The sequence below is a fragment of the Physcomitrium patens genome, chromosome 3 (assembly GCF_059467195.1).
Source record: "Physcomitrium patens ecotype Gransden chromosome 3, ASM5946719v1, whole genome shotgun sequence".
Lineage (NCBI taxonomy): Eukaryota > Viridiplantae > Streptophyta > Bryopsida > Funariales > Funariaceae > Physcomitrium > Physcomitrium patens.
In genome coordinates, this window is record NC_143412.1 from 16,156,582 (window position 1) to 16,179,860 (window position 23,279).

Sequence of the window (23,279 nt, forward strand, 5' to 3'; positions counted from 1 at the left end):
CAAGATTAATTTCAATTGTTTATATATTATAACTCAAATGACTTTAAAATCATGATACAAGGTAAAGTTGTTTTACATTTTGACAAAAATAATAGTATATTAAAGGATGTTGCACCTTATATAGTTTATTTATTATATGAAACACCATGTAATAGATTCTCTTGTTACATGTAAATCGTACTATAAAAATCTTTAGAGAATCGTTGTAAATATGGTATCTAAGACAATAGATATTATAAGAATTAATTTGTAATATATATATATATATATATATATATATATATTTTTTAACTATATATTTTTTAAAATTTGACTTTTTTGTGTTTCTTTAAAATCATGTTGATGGTAACAAAGCAAGTTTTTATTTAATGTTGCATAATCAAAATCACTCTTCCAAGTAGTTTTCAGATTTTTAGGCTGGCCTTTAAAGTCCATAAAAACATATATATATATATATATATATATATATATATAGTTAATATTTTACTCGCATTATATAAAAATATTATGTATTTTACCATTTCATGTTCTCAAGTCACTTTAACAACAAAATTTATATTTGTAAAAAAATCTTCATGCTTGCTAATACTATATAAAGAACTGTTTATCTAATTAGTTTACTTTCAAATTTTATCAATTTAATTAAGTAAAAAATAATACTTTTAATTCTATTTTACAAAATTCACCATAGTAGTAGTAAATATAAGACAATATGTTGTAATTCATTTGAAAGCTAAACGCTGTTGACTTTACTATGCAAGTGAATCTATGGAGTAGTTGTGTTTATATAAAATCGTTTAAATTACATTCAATGATGAGTGACATTGGTAAAGTGATGTCTCTACCCAGCTAATACTATTTGAATGGTAGCCATAGGATGTCAAGAAGAGTCACAAAAGGCAGTAATTGTTAAGGCAGTGACACCTTCAATTACAATTAATTTACCACAACAAATAGTGTCATTGCAAAACCCTGATCAAGAAAGATTTGTACCAAAAAATATATTTAAGCAAAAAGTATTTATAATATGTAATATTTAAACCTTAGTTTGTCTAATTTATATTGATGCTAAAAGATTCTTTGGACATGCACTCTTTTGCTCACCTAAGGAATATACTAAATTAAGAATGATCAAAGATTAGTGAACAAGAGTAATTTTATATTATTATTATTATTTTATATATATACATATATATATACATATATATATACATATATATATATATATGCACACACATACATGTATAATAAACTTCTTAAAATGATATAAATAGTAATAATAATAGCAATATTAATAATAAATAAAATAAATGGTGAATTTGGTTGAAAGTACTTCAGATTTATTTTATTTTATTTTATTTTAATGACACTACATTTAACAACTACAACAATATAAAAAATTATAGTCCCCTTGTAAAATATTACTTGTTCTATATTTTAAAAACATTAAGAGTATGTGTTTATGAAATAGGATTATTTAAACAATAATGTTTTAAATTAATCTATCATATAAATTTGACAAAGGCAAAATAGCAGAGAAGAAGTTTTTAAATAAATTTAAAATATAAATTATGTCTTTTAGTGAGTATTCTGATATTACTAGTTTGATTTTGTGACAATGTTCTTGTGAATGTTTTTGATAGTTTTATATTTATATATATTTTTTTACATATGCAAACAGAGCTCATATTTTTTTACTACAAAATAAAAAATACATTATTATAATTTTCAAACATATATAGTATTTTATGTTCTAAGACCTAGTTCTTGATTAAAATTACAATTGTCTAGTATGAGAAAAAACTATTTTACAATTGAAATCCCTACAACTGGCTAAATCATTTATGTATTTTAAATTTCATACATTTTTAAATTAAAGAATATTGTGCATGTATATATATATATATATATATGTATATATAATTATTATTGATAATTGTGAATTTTCATTATATTTGATGTATTAATATAATATTAGAAAATATATGAAATTCCAAAGTTTGTTGATTTGTGCTTGGATATTTGTGATCTGGTGGCTTATTTTCAATTCTGTATTACCTAGACTGTCTTGATGTTTTTTACAGCAATTAAATTTATTTCTATTTTTCTATATTTTTTAAAAAATAGAATACAAAATCATGTGTTTGTTTTGTTGATGAAACTATTGAATTCTTTCATGTATTTTTTATTTATAAAAAATAATACGTTTCTTTTTTCTTTCTTTCTTTCTTTCTCTCTCTCTCTCTCTCTCTTTTTTTTTTTTTTTTTTTTTTTTTTTTTCATTATTTTGTAAATTGTACAAGTATTGTCTTTTTAGGATACAATCTAGATTTATTTATTTATTTTAGATATTTTTTAAAATTATAATTACAGAAAGTATTGTCTGTAAAGTATTTATTTTTGTTTCTTTTTGTTTTTCCATCTTATAACAGTGTGTTTAATTTGAAAAATATTACAACCATTAGAAAAAAAGTGTTTATTAAATTGAGACATGAGATGGATGAGATTCCATTGGCAAATGCACCACAATCAGATGTTTCCAATATTCAAGATTATTGTATTCCTATTGCTGGTGAAAAAACAAAAGGTGATCCTTCTCAATAAGGCACTAAATTTGTTATTTTAGATTAGAAATTCATAGTAAGTATTTTTGTCAACAAATGATTGTTTTAGGGTTCAACATGCTGTATATACTTTTATATTTTTGAAATATAAATTAGTAACATTATTTTATATCTTTTCAATTTAAATTATTAGGTATTTTTTATATCTTTTAAATTGTCAATAATAAGTACTTAAGGATATTCAAATGATTTTGTGAATATATTTTATATAGTTTGCTAAAATATACTTTAGTGTTAATTTTTTAAAAACATTGTTCAACATATTTTATAAAAAATAATGAATTGATGTCAGGCTGGGAATAATGCATTTTGCACCATCCATTAATTGAAATCTAAGAAGACATGATCTTCAATATTTGAGGATACAAATTAAAATTAAGTTTGGTTCTGATTTTATTTTTGTTTTTGTTTTTGTTTTTTTTGTTTTTCTAAATTTGAAAAGTATACTTATAAAAATCACATTAATTCAAGGTGCTGATTTCATTATCTTTAAATATATATATATATATATATGTTGGCAATCACACATACGCACACATATGCATGTGGGTGTAAGTTAATAAGAAAAGAAGAATGCAAACAACAGTGGATTTCACGCCACAGTGTAGGATGTTAAAGGCCAACTGGAATATTTTATTCGAAGGGTTTTGTTGAATCACGATGGATGTAGTGTGAAACCGATTATTATTGAACGAAGAGATATGATGGGGAGGCTGTGCCCTAATATGGTTTTTAGTTTTTGCAGAACAACGTGTTCGGCAGGCACCACAGTCCACGAACAGCGAGGGCCACGGGATATCGCTGAGGACAATTCTGCCTCGGGACCGTTGTTTGCTTGTCTCAACGGCATCGTCATTGTTGTTCGCATGCATTGATCGGATTTCCATTAGCTTCATAGCTCTGAAGTCCGGTTTGGAGAGTGGCGGATTTTGGATTGTAAGGTGTCCAGAAGAGGTAGTTGCAATGGTGTCTGCTGAGGCAGACGTGACTGTGGAGCAAGGATTCCTCGAGGTTGTGGGAGACCGGATTAAAGATGTCGATTCTATCATTATCGACTACGTCGTGAAAGTTCTCCAGGATGAGACGTTCGATTTTGGACCCGAGGGGAAGGAAGCGTACGATGCCGTTGGCGCGCTCCTCGTCGCTGCGGAGCTGGTCGACGATGAAAAACAAGCGAAAGTGGTGAGGAATTAGGATCTATGGTCTTACGTTACGGCTTTAAGCTTCACTAGCATGTCGTGTATCATTCATTACGTGGTATTTAAATGTTGCTCTCTCTCTCACACACAGATTCTTTTTTTTCTTTTCTTTTGTTTTTTTAATCTTAGACTTTTCGTCAGCAATTGCTGACATTGGTTGATCCTTCGAGGTTCCCGTTTGACCCGTAATTTTTTGGATTGAATTTTATTCCAAATCTCAAAGTCATGGAATGTTTTGGATGTGATTGTCAGTTGGCTTAAACCTGAAAGATCTCAGCTTTGTGTACTTGGTACTTCAATCTCTTGTGTTCGGGTTGAAGCAGAAGTCACCTTTAGTTAGGTGTTGGACTAGGCGATTTCTTTGGACATCATCGCTCGAGTGACACTTGACTGTCGTTATGACGATGCCTGCGTCAATATTTTGATAATAATTAATTACATATGACTCCCTTGGTTTGAAGGATGTCAAGAGATTTGACAGAATTGTGGAAGATTTATTTTAGTTAGAATGTTGATCCCCGCGCACCATAATAAGAGACCAGGGATATTTTAACCGGGAAATTCTGAGTACATATTAAGATGGAATTTTAACTTCTTCCTTCAGTGTTGTGAGCGTCAAGGTGATCAGTCATCTAATTGGCTGTACGGATATGCTAGTTTATTTTAAGTGTACCTCTTTACCGCTCTGCAACGTTTTAGCCAAGAGAAGGCAATGTAAGCATATCATTTTCTTTTGCAACAATTGCTTTAACCTCATGCAGGCATTCCTAATTGAGCTTTGTACTTCAGCTGTGTGCAAAACTTGCAAGCCGCTTTGGTGCTCGAGGAGGCGATAAGTCACAGGAAAGCTTTCGTAAAATGGCTGCACCTGTTCGCATGTCAGATGGGATGGCTGGATCTGCACCCGCGGCGAAACTTGAGGATCCGCAAACATTACCAGAAATTTCAGAGAGAGACTTGGCCAAGATTGAACGACGCAGAAGGAAAGAGGAGCGTCAGCGTCTGGTATCATTTCACATCAGTAAAATATTTCTACAATGTCGTCGTTTGCTCATTGGAGAAACGCAAATGAACCCGGATCAGTGATCTGTAATGGGCTCAGCATTTCAGCTTTTGAATTGTGACGTATGTTTGCATGTCTACCTTTCAGCAATAGGTTGCAAGAGATGATGAGACTGAATTCTTTCCTTACACTGGCATTGGCATTGGCATTGGAACAGGCCGATTATCAGGCCCACGTGGCTGCTGCTGAGGCAGCTAATGTAGGCATGCCTGCTGTCATGGTAAATCATGGTGGTGTTGGTGAAGGAGCTGTGGCGAAAGATATACGCATGGAGAATTTCAGCATTTCCATGGGAGGTCGCGAGCTTATCAACGAAGCCACAGTCACCCTTGCACATGGCAGGCGCTATGGTGAATATAAACTATTTCCTTCGTACCGTTGCTGCGACTGCTTCTAGTTCAGTTTCCATCGCGCTTGATCATGTGTTCGTAGGTCACATTAGTCCTTCTATGAATATGAAGTGTTCCTTAATTCATATTTGTTTGGTGGGATCAGGTCTTGTTGGCAGAAACGGAACAGGGAAGACTACGCTATTGAAGCACATGGCGATGCATGCTATAGATGGCATTCCGCGGAATTGTCAGATTCTGCATGTGGAACAAGAGGTCGTGGGAGATGACACTACAGTTCTTCAGTGTGTTCTGGATTCAGATGTAGAGCGCAAGCTGCTAATGGAAGAGGAGGCTCAATTGGCTCAGCAGGTCTGCTGCTTGGTTCCTTAAAGTTCATGTATGGCCTTTTCTTATAGGATAATTCTTATCGATCTGGATGTATACAATCACGACACCCTTTTAATTGAGGATTCTGTGTTGCAGAAAGCAACAGTGCCTACATCAACTGAAGGCACCACATTAGTGAAGGCTGATGGAAAGATAGCAGAAAATGCGGGTGATAAGGAAGATCCTGTGTCTGCTCGGCTTGCACAAATTTACAAGAGATTAGAGCTGATCGATGCCTATTCAGCAGAAGCCCGCGCTTCCGCTATTCTCGCTGTGAGTATAGTCTGTCTTCGGATGCTTTCTGCCTAGGGTTCTTAACACCACAAGTGAAGTATGGTGCTCTTTTGAACTGATTAAGGAGTCATACGATTTGTGATCATGAGAATGTCAGGAAATTGTACAGTAAAAAGTTGAGGTAATAGACTGCTGTGTGTTTGAATCAACTGGAAATCGTCTGTTGCAGGGATTGAGTTTCACAGCAGATATGCAAACGAGGAAAACAAGGACCTTTTCAGGAGGTTGGCGTATGAGGATTGCATTAGCTCGAGCTCTATTCATCGAGCCGGATCTACTGCTTTTAGACGAACCTACGGTAGGTTTACGTATATTTAATGGAAAAAGTGATTCTATTGGTCTATTGCTTGCTTAATTACATTATTTTTGAGGTATCGTAAACATCTCACGATTAAAGTCGTCAATAAGCTTTCATTTCTTAGATAAGGTAGTTACCACTGTTTGCTCCTTTTATTAATAATGAAGCAAATGAAGTTACTCTTTTCAGAATGCTGGTAAACATGTCTCTTGGTTAGAACATGTAGGCTATTTATGACAGAGTCATCTTTGTGTTGTCTGCTACGTTTAAGTTGTCGTTATCAGTGTCAGTCATAGTCTATTAATAATATCTTCCCATGAACCTCTCACTACGAGAGTACTGGATCCAGTAGGGGTTTGAACGGCATCTCTGAATCAGTCACTGGGTTGATTTAACTCACTAATTTCTAAAGGGGTTTGTTTGGCCTTGCAGAACCATTTGGATCTGCATGCAGTGTTGTGGTTGGAGTCTTATTTGCTCAAGTGGCCAAAAACATTGATAGTGGTGTCCCATGCGCGTGAGTTCCTAAATTCGGTGAGTGGATTCGGTGGTGTCCCATGCACGTAAGTGCCGAGATGGATGTTTTTAGTTCTTTCCTAGCTTTGGACCTCCGTGGTGTGGGGTTGCTTGTGACTCAGGTTATTTCTGTCCAAACACGTTTTAAATCACTTACATAATTCTATGTCGTGTCGATCCCCGCATGTTTGGTAACATTGGACTTACGTTTTTAATAACTCCAGAGGAGATTTTCTTGCCAGAAGCACTGCCGGAGCTGATGTGAATTTCTACACAGTCTAAATTGTTCGGGCAGAGTATAGTTGTACATCATTAGCAGCATCCCGTCTTTGAATGGCTTGATTTTGATTCGTGTGATCTAATTTCTAGTCCATTTTAGAGGTTGCGAACTGTGAGGCACCTGCCTATTGGCAAGTTGGTTAACAGTCAGCATTGTTCTGAATTGCAGGTTGTTACAGATATTCTTCTCCTTCAAAACCAGAAAATAGTGACCTACAAGGGCGATTATGACACATTTGAACGAACTCGTGATGAGCGCGTTCGAAACCAGATGAAAGCACACGAGGCGAATGAGCGGACTCGTAGTCACATTCAAGTAAGACTTGTGAAGGAAACGTGTTCAGCGGATTCCAGCTTGTGTCATTCTCAGAATTTTAAGCTCTGTTTTATTGCTCGTGATAAATATTGTTACTCAATCGATAATGTTTCTAGTTTATGGTATTTGTTTGTTTGGTAAATTTTATGGAACTGGTATGTCTATATGTCTCGTGGATGATCTTTATTTAACCGTTGCCAACTGCTTTGTCGCAGGCTTTCGTAGATAAATTTAGATACAATGCCAAAAGAGCATCTCTTGTGCAATCCAGAATCAAGGTGATTTAATTGTATCATCTTCACTTCTTTGCTTGTTTTACTGATTTTGTCCCTGAAGTAAACTTGTGTTTATGACACTACTAGTTGCAATAGACTGCTGTTATATCATCTTGTAATTGTTCCTAACATATTTTTTCTCTTACTAATGCAGGCTTTGGAGCGAATCGGCCATGTTGATGCAGTCGTCAATGATCCAGAGTGAGTATGCATATTTTTAATGCTTGTTCTACTGGTCGCATGCAACATTTTATGACGGAGTACAGATGAGGTTTTACATCAGGATGTAACTAATTTAAAATCTTATTGCTTGCATCATTCATTACTGTCATTGTATAACACTTACCTCACATTCTCATTTGTCTACTTTGAGATGTTGTCTCTATGAATAATTTATTTGTCTCCTATCATTTGTTTCTACAGCTACAAGTTTGAATTTCCAACGCCTGAAGATAAACCCCAAGCACCTATCATTAGTTTTAGGTAAGCCTCATCGTCAAATGGTTATGTTAAGCTCGGCTGGTTCTCAAGGGTTGTAATCGTTTAATCTTACTAGGTGTTTGTTGCCTTTCTACGATAACCAGTTTTCTTGGTGTACTTACAGATCTTTTGTGGTTCAAATTTTGCAGTGACGCATCTTTTGGATACCCTGGCGGTCCTATACTGTTCAAGAATTTAAATTTTGGAATTGACCTCGACAGTCGATTAGCAAGTAAACTTCTAAATTTTTCTGCTTACAGCTTGTACAGAATAAGTAAATTGTGTGATGGAGTTTTCATTGAATGGATGATTTCTTAGTTTTCGATGAAATTGCTTTTAATCATTCCTAGGAGCAGTTCTCTCGCTTCTTAAATGTAGTTATTAGTTTGTGCCGATTATTTGCTGATGAACGGTCCATTCCTTAGGGCCATAAGTCATTGTTTTCTTAGACAATTACGCATGCTGGTATTTTGTAGTATCCTCTTTGCTGTGGGTGTGAATACTAATTTTTTTGTGTGCGCAGTGGTGGGTCCAAATGGTATTGGAAAGTCTACATTGTTGAAGTTAATTTCAGGAGAGTTGGAGCCTATATCCGGAACCGTGTTTAGATCGGCGAAGGTGGGAATCTCCTGCTATTTCTCTTTACACCTATTTGGATTAGTCTAGCAGACGCTTTCTCTTATCAGCTTGGAAGGGAAAGTTCTAATCACTTGTAATGAAATGTGGATGCAGGTTCGTATGGCAGTCTTTAGTCAGCATCATGTTGATGGCTTGGATCTCTCATCAACGCCTCTTCTCTACATGGCACACTGTTTCCCTGTGAGAAACGTTTCCTTTTTCAATCATGGACTCTGTTCTCATTAGTTTAATATCTATGCTTAAAGGGTTATAGATTTGAATATTTAACCAGTTTCGTTCTTATTCAAGAGAGCTGGTGTTATAGTTTCCTTAAACTATACATCTGTCGATGAATTCTTGACGTGGGAAAGGCAGCTATTTTGTCAAACGCCTCTTTTATTCTCCGTTTGTAGGTCGGTTGGGTGACTTGTTAAAATGTACACAAATGAATGGGTGATAAATGTAACGATAAGACAACCCCGTGAATGCGCAGCTATGGATCTGGACAACGAATCATTATCGGTTTACACTTCGAATTCAAACTTTTTTTTGTGGATTCTTTGGTTGTGTTGTGGTTGTTTCAGGGTGTATTGGAGCAACGTCTGCGTGCCCACCTAGGTTCATTTGGAATCACGGGCAACCTGGCTTTGCAATCTATGTACACACTTTCAGGTTTGTTTCTTATCAGATGTCCTAAAGAATTTATTTTAAGTTTAGAATGGTTTAGAGGTCTTATTCGAATTTTGTTGAGTGTTGGAATCATTTTGTCTTATCACATTTGTCAGGTTATTGAAGGATTGTTGGTATTTTCTTAAATTTAAGCAATCTTTATCACAATTATGTGTCAGATTGTCATACTCTTGGAATATGGATGATGCTGTGCAGGTGGTCAAAAGAGTAGGGTAGCTTTTGCAAAAATCACTTTCAACAAGCCTCATATATTACTGCTGGATGAGCCATCCAATCACTTGGTAAATTTTCTCTCAGCGAATAAACGTCACACGTTGAACCTTTACAAAAGCATTTTTGTAAAGATTTGCATTACTATTTGCTTTGCTGGCCACTTTGAGTACTCTAGTATCTATTTTCCTGGGTGTGTTTGGTGCATACTTTTGCACCGTGCATTCAAAGTGTGGTGAAAACTCTTAGTGAATCTTGTTTCGCTGATGCAGGATCTTGATGCTGTGGAGGCCCTTATACAAGGGCTTGCTTTATTTCAAGGAGGCGTGCTCATGGTATTTTATCCAATCCTCTCTGAATAATTGAAATCATTGTACCTGAATGTGTGCATGTTGGCTACTGGTTTTGCATCTGCATATGGTGACAGGTGAATGATAAGGTTAATCGGTCTTATTTCTTGGTTTCACGTTGCTGTTTACTCCAGCCAACTTGGAAGGAGTTGTTTATAGCAGTATGGAGTAAATTGTGAAATTTGGTGCAGGTGAGCCACGACGAGCATTTAATTTCAGGAAGTGTAGATGAACTTTGGTGTGTTTCGGACGGTAAGGCGACGCCGTTCCATGGTACCTTCGCTGAATACAAAAAGACGCTGAAAATCTAAGATTTTGTGAATATCTGGTTTGGAATATGTTTCACTTTCCAATCAGCTATGGCGAGCTTTTAAGAGTAGTACAACGAAATCATTGCTCGTCTCAGATCAAGTTTATTTATTAGAGATAGAGCAACAATAGTTGTTGAGCAGTATAGAAATAATCATCTCCAGTAAGAGAACAAGGGTTGTAATGTATTCGGCTCTGGCTCATCACCAACGACAAGTTCTTCGACTTGCTATTGTGCTATGCATTGTGTTTTTTGAGTTCTGTTGTAGGCATTCTACATAGGAACAAGAGCAAAAGTTGATGACATCGGTGTGTGGCGACCCATAATCGCTTATGAGATACTAATGAATGACTGAGGGATTGGTCACGAATTAGGTTTTCAGAACCCCTTAGTTGAAATGAATTCGCTTTCTCCAACAACTAGAATCTTTAAAACTAAATCACCTCTTTAACCTAACAACTAAATACATCTATTACAAAGCGATTGTTGGTCCTTGATTTCGGCCCTTACAGCTAGTCTTACTCAGGCTCTAATCTAATGAACATTAGACTCAGAGCACCATGTGAAATAAAAATTTGGCGCTTTCCCAAAGTGAATGCTCAGTATGAAGCAAAAGAGGGTGTGAATGTACAAAATGTAAATTTGTATGTACAAGCGTACACATGTGCGTATATGAGTACTTGAGTTTGAATTTGTCTTTCTTCTCACAAGAAGCATAACAAAATAAGAACAGTTCTTGAATTGATTTGCTCTTTACACACGGTATTTTTATTATTTAATTAATTTATCAACTTATCTGATTGTCTTTCTTATATGATTTTCTAAAATATTTCTGTTCTCTAACATCTCCTTTTCCAATAGTAAATGTAAGTCAGTATTGTAACTCAAAAGACATTTTAGAGATTTATGTGAAGAATATTGTAGTGATTTGGCAAAAAGATTTCATGAAGTAGATCCAAGTGAATTTAGTAGATTGGTCTTTTAACTATGTAAGATTATAAGATTAGTTGCTATATAAATGGGATATAATAAACTTAAATTTTTTACATCTAGAAGAAATAATGTGTTGTGATTAATTGTAATTTTTGGAAATCAATGATTACTGTGAGTTGTCAATATACCAAATTAAAAATATTTGAGCAGTAAACTTATTTTATTTATGCCAAAGTTATGTAAACAAATAAAAATAAAATAAAAATGAGCTATTCTAATCTAACATGCAATTAATATACAATTTAAAGCTTTAGTACTTTATATATTTTTAAATTTTCCTATTTATTAGTATTAAGGTTTTTTACTTTGCTTTGGAAGAAACATATCAAAGCATGTCATTGATGTGTAATAGAGATACACAAAATAAATTTTAGAATTCAAATTTTTCATAACAAACAACATTTGCATATTCAAGAAAATTGTTGTTAAACAATAAGGTAAATTTTTATTAGGTTTAACTTGAGACAAACCAACTCATAAGTTCTCATGGGAAAATATTGGCTTTAGCAAATAGACCCTAAGGACAAAAATTGTCTATCATTAAGATTTGTTAATTGTTATGAAAAAAATAAGTTTTACAAGAAGTTGTTTTTGTTGTAGTTCAGACAAAAGTTCTATGTTTGAAGGTGCTACATTGACTTGTGAAGTAAAGACTTATTTTATAATTTGCATTGGGGTTATAATTTTAATATTGATTAAATGTAGTATGAAAGCTTTTATATTAAGGCATTTTTTGTTGCATAAACTATGTACCATATTTTGTAACATCATTACAAAAGTTCCAACCTTTAATTTTGGGCAATGAAGTTGTAATTTGTAATAGAATTAGAACTAAAAAAATTAATTCATTATAATTTTTAATTATTTTTATAATTAATAAAATAAAAATATAAAAAAATATTCTTAATTTAAAAACCTTAGTATGAATTGAAGATTCAACTCTTTAAAGCATATATTAGTTGTACATAAAGTTTAACAATTTAAGATGTATTGTTGACCAATTGCATGGTTAGTAATATTACTATAGAAGTTTTTAATTAATTAATGTATCAATTTATAGATAATAGTTTCTCATAATATTAGAAAGTATATTTTATGTATAAAAAGTTGCAAGTAAAAAAAAATCAAGCTTATATTGGCCATTTGGATTCTTACTTTTTGAAAATTAATTTTAAAATATTTGGCTAAAGTTCCTTAATAAAAAAGAATTTCTATTATATGGCTTGTTAATACCATTAATATCATAAAACAACTTATTTATAACCTCAAATATTGTCTTATTGGTCATTAATGTTGCATTGTAGACAAATGTATAAGCAACTTTAAGAAACCTTTTTAATGCATTTTTTTTTTTTTTTTTTTTTTTTTTTTTTTTTATGATTCACCAATTTTATTTGTAAGTTAGATTGGAAGAATCTTAAAGATAAAATGGTGTATTTTTTCATCCAAAAGTAATAATTTGCAACCAAAAGGAGCAATTACTAATTTAATTCCAATATTGTTTCTATTGTAAGTTGATAAAGGCTCATTAGATTACAACAAGAATTATAAGAAGTTTTATTCTTAAGACAATTTACACATATTAATTTTTTTTAAATTTTTAATTCAATAAATATAATAATGATTGTTCTTGAGTCAAGTGGTCAAGGACTTTGTCTTTAATTCTTATGATTTTTTATTGTACTAAAAATGTACTTATCTATATAATGTTTATGTATTACAAATATAAACATATTTGTATATTTATGATACAAATGAATATACATTTGTATAATATTGATATGAATGAAATCTTATAGATAAATCTTGTTATTTTTTTATTATTATTTATCCATTTACATTTTTGATACAAAAAAACTAAAAATAATTCTATCATTAAATATTAATAGTCATTGCAATTGCTATTGTAATTATTTCATAATGGCTAATTTTTTTAGTGCTTATATACCAAAACAAATAAATTTTTATTTAACTTATATAAAATACTTTGTAGTAACAACTAATTTTATGTTTCAACAACCAAATTAGACTCTAAATTGATTTAATGATATATAAAAAATAAAATAAAATAAAATAAAATTTAATATATATTATTTTTTATTTATTAAAATAATATTTTAAATATATTATTTAGTAGAAACATCAATCTTTATTATATTTTGATAAATTATTTTTATTTTTATTTTAATATTACATTGCAATAAGATCTTAGATATATATATATATATATATATATATATATATATATATATATATATATATATATATATATATAATTTGTTAAAATAACATCTCCATATTTTTAATACAACATTTCCTTAGGTTTTAATAATTAATTCAATCTATGCTCTATCTTTGTCCCTATTCCTTGTTTTTAGTTTCCAATTTCTAGTCCTTAGTCTTTAACCCCCTCCTTCTTTGTTCTTTATCCCTAATTCTTAGCTCCTAGCCCGTATCTTTGTTCTTTGTTCCATGTCTCCCTTCTCTTGTTTCTATCTATTGTCTCTTATTTTAATCTCTCTTCCTTGTTTTCAATACCTATTTTTGATTTCCATTCTTATTTTATAAAAAATGATGTATAATTTTTAAATCAATTCATGTTTCTTATTCAAAGATTATACTCCAAAGCCTTTAGCCATGGATTTTGCACATGATGCCTATTTCAAAAGACTTGCATACTTTAGATTTCAACTAAAAAAATATAATTAAATAATCCATTAATATTTAAATTAAAATGTAACATCTATTAATTCCAAACAAAAAAATTCAATGCAACATCAAGAATATTTTGGTTATAATTATTTTTGTAAAAACACATTTTTGTTTAAAGTAGTTATTGCCATTTTCAATGATAAGGAATGAGAGTAGAGGAAGAATACTAAGAATGAAGATAAGGACAAGGACGAGGATGGAGAGGAGGGGGAGAGGGAGAGGGAGAGAGGGGGGTATTAAGGTCATGAATCACAAACAATTAAAATATCAATATATTTTTATATTTTTCAAAAAAAAAAGATATTTTTTCAAAGATAGTATAATATTAGAATTAAAATGGCTATTGACAAAGACAAAAAGACTATAGAATTTTGAAAAAAAAGTAAGAACTAAAACGACATTGGCAAAAGTGAAGAAGGCTTCACTCTTGCTTCCATTTATACTATCTAGTTAGAAGCTATATAGCAATGTTTTATATAACCTTTGACACTTGTCCAATTTGCAAGATACATGTTTAACTTGCAAGACATGTTTCCTATATGTGCACTATGTGGCCAACTTGTACTAAAAATTATAAACACTTGTAACATGTGGCCAACTTGTTGGCCGATGTTTCAATTTATTAATCACCTACAAATACATATAAAATCAAATTTGCATATATGAAGCTTATTTGCTATCTTTTTTAGACTATATTTTTAAAATTTGACTATAAATACTTCTATAAATGAATTTAGATTATATAGGAGTTGTGAATTTTTTTCCATCAAAGGTATATAATAAGAAAAAGTAATTCTAAATATGAATGCATCTATGAATCCAACTTGAGTAAATCCATTAAGATTTTAGGAAAGGTGCAATATTTAATAGAAGTTCATTTATTGTAAAAATCTTCTAAATTTTGATCTGATTCCATTGAACTTCTTTAGCATACTAATCCTTCTCTACCTCATATTTATAATAAGAAGAATTTCTAGATTCAATTATGAAATTAGTTTACTTGCTTCTCTCAATTGCACAATTTTTTGCCATAGATACTAAATTTCATCATGAACTTCTTCTATAGGTGTAAAAATAGTACCTCTATGGCTGACATTAGTAATATGTGAAATTTCCATCCTAAAAGTAATAACAAGCTTATGAAGATCTACAATAGTAGCTTATCTATTCTTACTTTTGTAAAGCATAACATCCATAATTTTTCTATCTATCTCTTTATGATATAAAAAAAGAAGTGATATATTTATTTACTATTAAAATAAAATAAGAATAATAAATTAATGTTCTTGCCAAATTGGCAAAGACATAAATTAGAAACAATCACAATACCAATACATTCCTATATCACTTGAAAAGAATAGATATTCACTCAAAAGATAGTATAATATTAGAACTAGAATGATTATTGCCAAAGAAAAGAAGACTATAGACTCTTAGAATAAGAATAAGAACCAAAAAAACATTGACAAAGAATGAAGAAGGCCTTACTCTCTTTCTATATATACCATCTAATTAGGAACTACATAGCAATATTCTATAAGATCTTTGATATATGTCCAACTTATAAGATACACATATAATTTGTAAGACAAGTTTCCTACATGTACACCATATGGCCAACTTGTAATACAAGTCACCAATATATACAACATATAACCAACTTGTTGGCTAAGTTTTAACCTACCAATCACCTACAAACACATATAAAGTCAAATTTGTGTTAATAAAGCTTCTAAGAAGCTTGTCCACTAGATATTTTTGAATCTACTTACTTCTATATGCTCCTTTAATTAGATAAACATGTGTATCTATAATAAGAAGTTGAGATGAAGGACATGGACTAAGAATGGAGATGAAAGGTTGAAATGAAGGACAAAAGAGAAGAGAGATGGGAGGGGGTAGGAAGTTGGAATTGGCAATGAGGAGGGGGGAGGGGGTCGGGATAAAGCAAGAGAGTTGGAAAAAAGGATGGGGGTAGGAATTAACCAAGGGAGATGGAAGATAAACTAAATCAATCATGAGAACTTTAGGAGGTGTTGTGCTAACAATGTAGGGGTGTTACTTTAATAACTTCTCACATATATATATATATATATATTTGAGGAAATATTAAAATGACTCAGGTTTTTGTTAAATTGACCTGTTCCCCTAGTTTCTAGTCGTCCTCCTGTCCCGACCCACAGTCCCCGTTTCTGCGACATCACCACGTGGAAATTCATGGATGCCCTGCCGAGATGCCCATACCACAGAACTCTTGCAATTCTGGCAATCACACCGCACACCCATGTCTGTCAACATTCCCGTAAGTTGTGCAAAGAATAACACATGATCACGTGATCATGTAAACTCTACTTGAATGTTGTAAAAGACTCAGGTAAGCTTTTCCTGGACAACGGTGACGACATTGAGATGGTGATTTGCAAGGGCATGTCACTTTCGTGAGATTCTTCGTCCAACAATTGACGCAGCGAGGTGTTCGGTCGTTGAAGGTCGTGAACGGGGGCTAAGCCATCCAGAAAGGACTCACAGTACAGGCAATTATCATCCTTGGAGCTAACAGTGCGGCAACTTCTCTCACCATCAACGGCGTCCAAGTATCATCACCAATTTCTTCATCTTTCGATTCCGCTGAAGCTTCCACCACCATCTTAGGACTGAGTGTACCTGTCGGTAGCGAGTTTCAGCTCCAGTGGACTATACAAGCGCATTCAACAAATCAGCCCACAAAGCTTGAATCTTGTATCTGTAACGACATGTGGGGAATAGCTTTATATGCTTTGGCAAACTCTTGGCACTGTCGTAGGTGTATATAAAACCTTCAAAATTGGTTTATACAATTTTGTGATGAGGGTCTAGAGACCATGCAATGGGAAGCCTCGAACTAGCTTCCCTCTATCTTGGTTAGCAATCACGTAGACTAATACTGGACACCAGCAACCACTGCAAGCTCCCACTTTGCTTTGCAGGCCTGTTGCTTATATGTATGTTTATATGGGGCAATCAATCCCCCAAGGTCTGTACAATACTAGCTAGCAATCTATAATACAATCAACAATCCCATTCAGAGTAAATGTTCTTGAGCGATCGACAACAGGACATGTAAGATCGCTCAAGAACATTTACACCTCCAGTAATTTGAGCATATTCATGTGTTAATTGTTTCATCAGAGGTTTAGCTCGATCGTTTTAACTTATCTACCCTCCATCCTCGACTGACAACAGCCATCACTGCAGATTTGCCATGTCAAGACTTTCGCTGTTTCTAAATCACCTCACAAAACGACTTTTCACTTGCCTGGAGGGTCACCAACCCACGAGTGACCAATCTTCAACCATTCCGGCTGCGCACACAGGTGAACCTTATTTCAGCCTGCATGTGTTGATAGATCTTATGCACTGTGCTGATCATGCGGAGTCGGTAAGGACATTTCGTACAGCTTATGGGAATGTTGAAAGACATGGGTATGCGGTGCGACTGCCGGAATTGCAAGAGTTCTGTGGTATGGGATTTGGGTAGGGCATCCATGAATTCCACACGGTGATGTCGCCGAAACGAGGACGGGGGTTGGAGGGTCGGAACGGAGGGACAAGGACTCGAAACTGGGGGAACAGGGGAGGGGTCTGGAAACGGGGGAACGAGGGTAGGGGTTGGGAGGTGCAACGATGGTTTAGAGTTGTGGGTCAATTTAACAAAAAATTGGGTCATTTTAACATTTCTATGTGTGTATATATATACATATATATATATATAAGAATGTAATTTTGTGATAATTTTGATAATTATATTCTTTAAAATAAAAATCTATCAAATCATGATTTTATCAAATTAATAAATTTATATTATATAAAATTTTAATCATGTCATATTTATAATGTGATGCTTATTCGCTTAGTTGTGAGGCCGTACTTGTGATTTTTTTTCAATTTTTTTACTATATATATATATATATGTCAAATTATAAATTATTAAAGGTTCTGATTTTGGAAGGAATATAGTGTAAAGATATATAGGTCCAGAAGTTATAATAATAGATGCATTACTACACTTATATGAAATAACTTCTACCTAACCTACATATTATTATCATAGATTTACAAGATTCTCAAAGATATTTTTTTGGCATTTTACTTTATAGTCCACTTTATGTAGACTTAAATAAAAATAAGCAGGAATCAAGTTTATGGCTACTCTTCAATGAATACTACCAAAATTATGCACCTATGTTCACGACAATTAAGTACAAACTACAAGATCCAGAAGTGACTCGGATGTCTTCCTTAGCACAGCAATCGTCTGTGTAAAAAGTGTGTCCAATTCGAAACCCTTGATGGGCGGTTCTCAGCAAAGCCATGGTTGCTTGTACTCGTTGTCATGACTTGATTAAACTAGCAGAGATCAACTGAGGGAAAGCTACGTAGTACAAGCTACAGTAGAACCAGTACTAATGCATCCCTGCAACTACCAGTTTAGAACGCTGCTTGTCTAATGCAGACCGAAAAGAAGGGAGTGCCCAGCAGGTGCTTTGTTAACAGATTTCTCGTAATAGCTTTTAACAAGAGAGATGACCTTGAACCACATGCATCCTATGAATAAAACTTGAGGTGCCCAACTGTTTAACCCCTGCAAAGAAGAGAAGTATGGTCTAAAAAGTGGAAGAGTTGCCAAATCTTTGACAAGGATCCACAACGAAGAAATAAAAAAACATAAATTGATTTTTTCGTTTCTTTTTAAATCCGTCCAAGCTACGATGATACCAATTCAACAACGAAGTCGAAGATTACAAGTTGTGAATGAAGGGTTTGTGATACCGACTTATTCTGCTGTGAGTTACAGTAACCTCCACAGCAGCCAAAAAAATGACCATTTGTAATTACAAAAGTTAGAAGAATGTTCACAATCATAAGTCGCCATTATTGAATATCAATATTTTCACTGCACTCTAACAAAAATGAAACGGCTTCCGAGAAGTTTTCTTGATATGCTGACACATAATTCCTAATTTCAGCTAGCGTACCTGTTGCTACTTAGTTCTCACAAGTCGCAGAAGCACCTTCACTGTCCTAAGGAATGCCTGCGACTTCGGAAACACAGCTCTTCTGTAAAGAACAATGTGATACATGAGACTGTTGTCGTGGAAGATCAAATAGCTCTGCGTCTGCACTGTAAGTTGGAAGACTTGGCAGAGTCAGTGGAGGAAATGAAATATTAACGGATTCACTATTTACTTTTGAAGCAAGTTCTGTAAGATCTGCATGTCTTGCTGCCAGCCCTGGGGATGCCTCAATATGACTAGCTAATGCTTCTTTCGCTTTTTCAAGAATAGTTTGTAGGTACTTTCTGTGAGCGTTAATCCTCAATTGTAGCTGCTTTTGCACCTGCATCAGATGCCCTAGGTCCGGGTATAAGTGTTGGAATATATACGAGAAAAAAATGAGGTGACGTCGACAAAGGATGTTTGGATCAGATAGAAGAAACAAGGACAACATTACTATAATAGACACGAAAAGTTTGTCATCATGTAGTTTAAACCTCAAAATGAACAATTCAAGAGGGCTAGATCTAAGAACAATTTCACCTGAACTTCTTACAGAATATAAAATAAAAACATCCAAGACGTTGCTGGAACAATAGGTTTAGAGTAACAGAACCTCAAGTTGCTCTTGCAAGCGACGCTGAACCTCCATCTGTATCCGGATGACTTCAGTGATTTGAAAGTCCCTGCATTATAGTTAACCATCGAGCCAGAAATCAATATACCTGCTACTTCACCTGACCATTCATAGGAACTTGATTTTCAGAGGTGTTTTGCAATAAAACAATTCTGGCTTGACACAATTTTTTGTAAGAGCTACGGTAGACATGATTCACTATATCCTACGATACAAATTCTCATGATTCTGAGGTTTTGGTGGACTTCGAGCGTCGATGCCGGCACTACTTGTTACTTGTACTTTAGAGGATCCTACTCAAGGCAACGTTCTGCCATTGATGTTACAGGAAAGAGCTTAAGAAGTCGAACATAAAAAATAAAAATAAAAAATAAAAAAAGACTGTTAAATGCGTAAGAAGTGCTGAAAGATCAATAGCAGCAATTTCATGATTCGTCAAATGTTTTAAAGCACATCGTATTGTTCACACAGTCAAGCATAAAGTCTACTGCTGTGTCTTTTTGGAAGAGAAATAGAGCCCACCAACCTTAACATATTTATGCCCAATACTTTCTTGATTGAGCTATTCACAAAGCGAGTACTTCAGCAGGTCAGAAGCATTACTGCTAGAATTAGGTTTGCATCTCAACTCACAAACGGTGCATGTATGTCGTTGACTATATGATATCCTCGTGCATGCCCGCACACTCAGATGGTCACGGGGATAGTGCGCTCTCGGCATAGCCGCATCTCCGTGAACAGTCAGATCCAGATAGGGAATAACTTTAAATACTCTCTTTGTTAAATTCTTCCACATTCGCAATGAAGAACATGAGTTCAATAAATGACGTATTAAGCGAAATTTTAAACTACAATAAAATTGTTTAAATTTTTCTGAAAACCATAACGCAGTAAACGAGCTACACGATCTTCAAGTAGTTTAAACCTAATTCAAACCACTTAATTACCGATGTTTATGTCGATGTTAGAAAAGATAATCGAACCAGTCAAGCGTGACAAGATGAAAGTGCAGATAATGAAAATTAAATAAGATCAAGGATCAAAACAATAAATGAACAACCGAAAAAACCATAAGCGACAATACGATGAATCAAACGACTTACAAAGTCAAAAGCAACCATCGTAGGCAAAATATTTTCTCATTACGGCAGAAATAACCCTAACCTGGAGATGGCTTTTCAAATAATACAGAATGATGCCCTTAACGCCCATCACCCACATCACTGATATGAGTGTAGCTTCTTTAATTCAAGAGGGTCAACTATCAGTTCTTGAAAAGCACAGTCCGGATTCATTGCAAGCAGAATCCACTGATCTAAGCTACTAATGAATAGAGGATGTAATAACGCAACCCAGTAGTCTGAAGTGACTAAACCTAATGCCGCATGTAGCAGTGCATTCGGGAGGCGATGAATGCAACTAGCATTGTGATATACACGCCACAAATATTCAATCCATAATTGTGCGCCCACAAGATATTCGGTACAATTGACGCGGTGAATAAGATGTCATGTAAACAACTTCTGCTCAATTCATCCATTTCCCAACTGACGAATTCTTGTAACGTGATCGAAACCGATTAAAGTGAAGATAGGCATCACTCTGATAATCGAGACATCATCTAACTGCACACCCGGAAGTAAATATTGGACATATGCAGGGCGAGCTGTATGATAGCATCCACGAACCGCCATTGAAACTCCAGGGTCCATCGCAAGCGAGGTTTAGGGTTCGCCAAGCTCGTTGCACCGTCACTGGAGAAACTTCCGTGATACATAATTGTCATGTTTTGGTTGCTGATGGCGGACTGAGCACGATTGAATACTAATGTCAATGCACTTGAGTACTTCGTCACTGGATAAATTTGATTTTCTCCTTTTTCCAGCTCAGACTTGGTCTCTTTGATGAATCCAGATTCATGAACTGGTACAATTTTACCTTGATTTCGGTGTGGTAGTCATGGAATAGCTTGTCCAGGTATGGAAGACTTTTCCGATTCTGTAAATACTGGAGTGAAGTGGGAAATATGATTGCACTCTAAAGGGGACTGCTGCGTTCAACACTTTAATCAGCGAAGGTAGTAAGGAGAGCTTAGTAACATAACATTTTATATGAAAACATTTCGTCCTCACACACATCTACAACGACGAAACTCTCAACCATAAATATCAAGAAAGGAACTACTAATTCAGTTTAGCCTGCAACGAATGCTAGTATCGCGCACTAAAGCTTGAATGAAAACATTGACCGAGTGGAGCGAGACGCAGATGGGCAGGGAGTCAACGAGAAAAAGAGAAGAAACGAGGAAACAGCACCAGCCAACAACGCAATGAAATCAGGAACAATCCCAACACCAAACCCAAGCTCCGAGAGCTTAAGAGCAATCCCCCAACAGGCCCAAACCTTTAATCGCACCGCTGGCAAGAACCCAACTAACACAGAAACCAAACAAATATCCTTTACTCCACCAGCGCCGAATCCGGAACCGCTGCAGTCAATCAGGCCATCCCCCTCCCCCCCCCCCCCTAATCCCATAAAAGAAACTTGTACGAATACAGCCAAATGAGAGCATCATAGTTTGGTATTCATGGGTCCTGATGGGTAAAGCCGTAAGCAATTACTCCAGGGAAGCAAAAGTCCAAATCAGGCTGAGGATGTGTTGGAAAGCAACGTCACTATAGAGAAAGAACAGGAAGACGCGGACATTGCTCTGGAACAGCACGAAACCTTGTGACACGAGGTAGGGTCGTCGTCGTCGTCGCCATAGCCAACCAACAATAGCCGTCAACACTGAAAAACTTCCACGCACTTCATAAACTGGGATTAAACGGCAGCCTGCGAAACGCGGAATCCCACAACCAGGCACGATTTCCCGGTCCCGATTCTCATTAATGCAATTGTAGATCTTCGACGCCGTCGACGCATTCGCCATGGCCACAGAGCCTTCTTCTACTTCTGCTTCCCAGCTCCCGGAAGAAGCCGTTTCCAAGCAGGCGGTTGAAGGGTCATATTTGTAGATAAGCCTAATACCGTGACATCTACGAAATGGTTTTTTCTTATCTGCGAACTCCGTCTGGCAGAGAGGAATCGGTCTTTCACGGGAATAGGTTCACAACCGGGATATCTAGTTGTCCGTTGCTGCAGTGGACCTGTTACTGTGACACTGCTTTGCAAAGAGTATTATGAATGCTATTTGCAAGAGTTGAGTGTCAAGGTGACGCAGACCTTATGAAAAGTAGCACATCATTTTTAAAATCCTCTTAGTTTGTGGCACTGTGTGGGTGAAAGATGAAGGTGACAACATTTCATTCTAATGTCATATTAAGATGTTTTTTATTTTATTTGTATTTTAGTGAGAATAGAATATATTGTAAGCAGGATATGTTAAGTTTGACTATATTATTATTATTATTATTAATGTTGGATTTTGTGCTTTGAAGAATGTTTTTAAGAATGCTTACGTATATCTAATACAAAACATGAATTTTGAAGAGGAATTAAAAAAAAGAGTATCAAAGGCTTGGCAATCTATTAATTTATCTTTTTTTTTTAAAAAAATAAAATGAATTTTTTTAAATAAGAAAAGGAGATATAAGAGGAGACTCAAAACTTGCTCGAAGATTATATAAAATGGTGTAGTCTATTTTATTATTAGAATTTGAA

At 34.3% G+C, this 23,279-nt stretch overlaps 2 protein-coding genes across 11 annotated transcripts; one reads left to right on the top strand and one right to left on the bottom strand.

Moving 5' to 3' along the window:
• The first annotated feature begins 3,370 nt into the window (after positions 1-3,370).
• On the top strand, positions 3,371-10,480 carry LOC112280442 (ABC transporter F family member 3). Its single transcript, XM_024515953.3, has 18 exons — positions 3,371-3,806; positions 4,613-4,828; positions 5,044-5,236; positions 5,382-5,587; positions 5,702-5,878; positions 6,069-6,197; positions 6,630-6,731; positions 7,162-7,308; positions 7,524-7,586; positions 7,738-7,784; positions 8,007-8,066; positions 8,213-8,295; positions 8,587-8,681; positions 8,796-8,882; positions 9,266-9,353; positions 9,567-9,652; positions 9,854-9,916; positions 10,123-10,480. Exons 1-18 carry the CDS (start codon positions 3,588-3,590, stop codon positions 10,240-10,242), a joined length of 2,181 nt encoding a protein of 726 aa, XP_024371721.1. The 5' UTR covers positions 3,371-3,587; the 3' UTR covers positions 10,243-10,480.
• Positions 10,481-17,945: 7,465 nt separating this feature from the next.
• LOC112279425 (myb family transcription factor IPN2) lies at positions 17,946-22,598 on the bottom strand. Of its 10 annotated transcripts, XR_016502179.1 has the most exons (5): positions 20,781-22,337; positions 20,250-20,403; positions 19,173-19,665; positions 18,962-19,043; positions 17,946-18,567 (listed from the first exon to the last, which is right to left on the bottom strand). XR_016502179.1 is itself a non-coding variant. In XM_090248973.1 (4 exons), exons 2-4 carry the CDS (start codon positions 19,629-19,631, stop codon positions 19,008-19,010), a joined length of 222 nt encoding a protein of 73 aa, XP_090105099.1. In that variant the 5' UTR covers positions 19,632-19,665; positions 20,781-22,337; the 3' UTR covers positions 18,762-19,007. The 10 variants fall into 10 exon arrangements, 7 of the variants coding, with proteins under 7 accessions (XP_090105099.1, XP_024369609.1, XP_073388552.1 ...); XR_002969018.3 differs by lacking the exon at positions 20,250-20,403 and having other exon boundaries at positions 18,028-18,567; positions 18,962-19,322; positions 19,596-19,665; XR_016502178.1 differs by lacking the exon at positions 17,946-18,567 and having other exon boundaries at positions 18,762-19,043.
• Positions 22,599-23,279: the final 681 nt, after the last annotated feature.

Coding starts and splice junctions, on each gene's coding strand:
- LOC112280442 (XM_024515953.3), top strand. CDS start 3,588: ATGGTGTCTGCTGAGGCAGACGTGACTGTGGAGCAAGGATTCCTCGAG. Junction 5,588..5,701: donor AGGCTCAATTGGCTCAGCAG/GTCTGCTGCTTG, acceptor TCTGTGTTGCAG/AAAGCAACAGTGCCTACATC. Junction 9,917..10,122: donor TTCAAGGAGGCGTGCTCATG/GTATTTTATCCA, acceptor AATTTGGTGCAG/GTGAGCCACGACGAGCATTT.
- LOC112279425 (XM_073532450.2), bottom strand. CDS start 22,381: ATGGCGACGACGACGACGACCCTACCTCGTGTCACAAG. Junction 19,666..22,343: donor ACCCTACCTCGTGTCACAAG/GTTTCGTGCTGT, acceptor ACTATAATGCAG/GGACTTTCAAATCACTGAAG. Junction 19,323..19,595: donor GCTTGCAAGAGCAACTTGAG/GTTCTGTTACTC, acceptor CATCTGATGCAG/GTGCAAAAGCAGCTACAATT.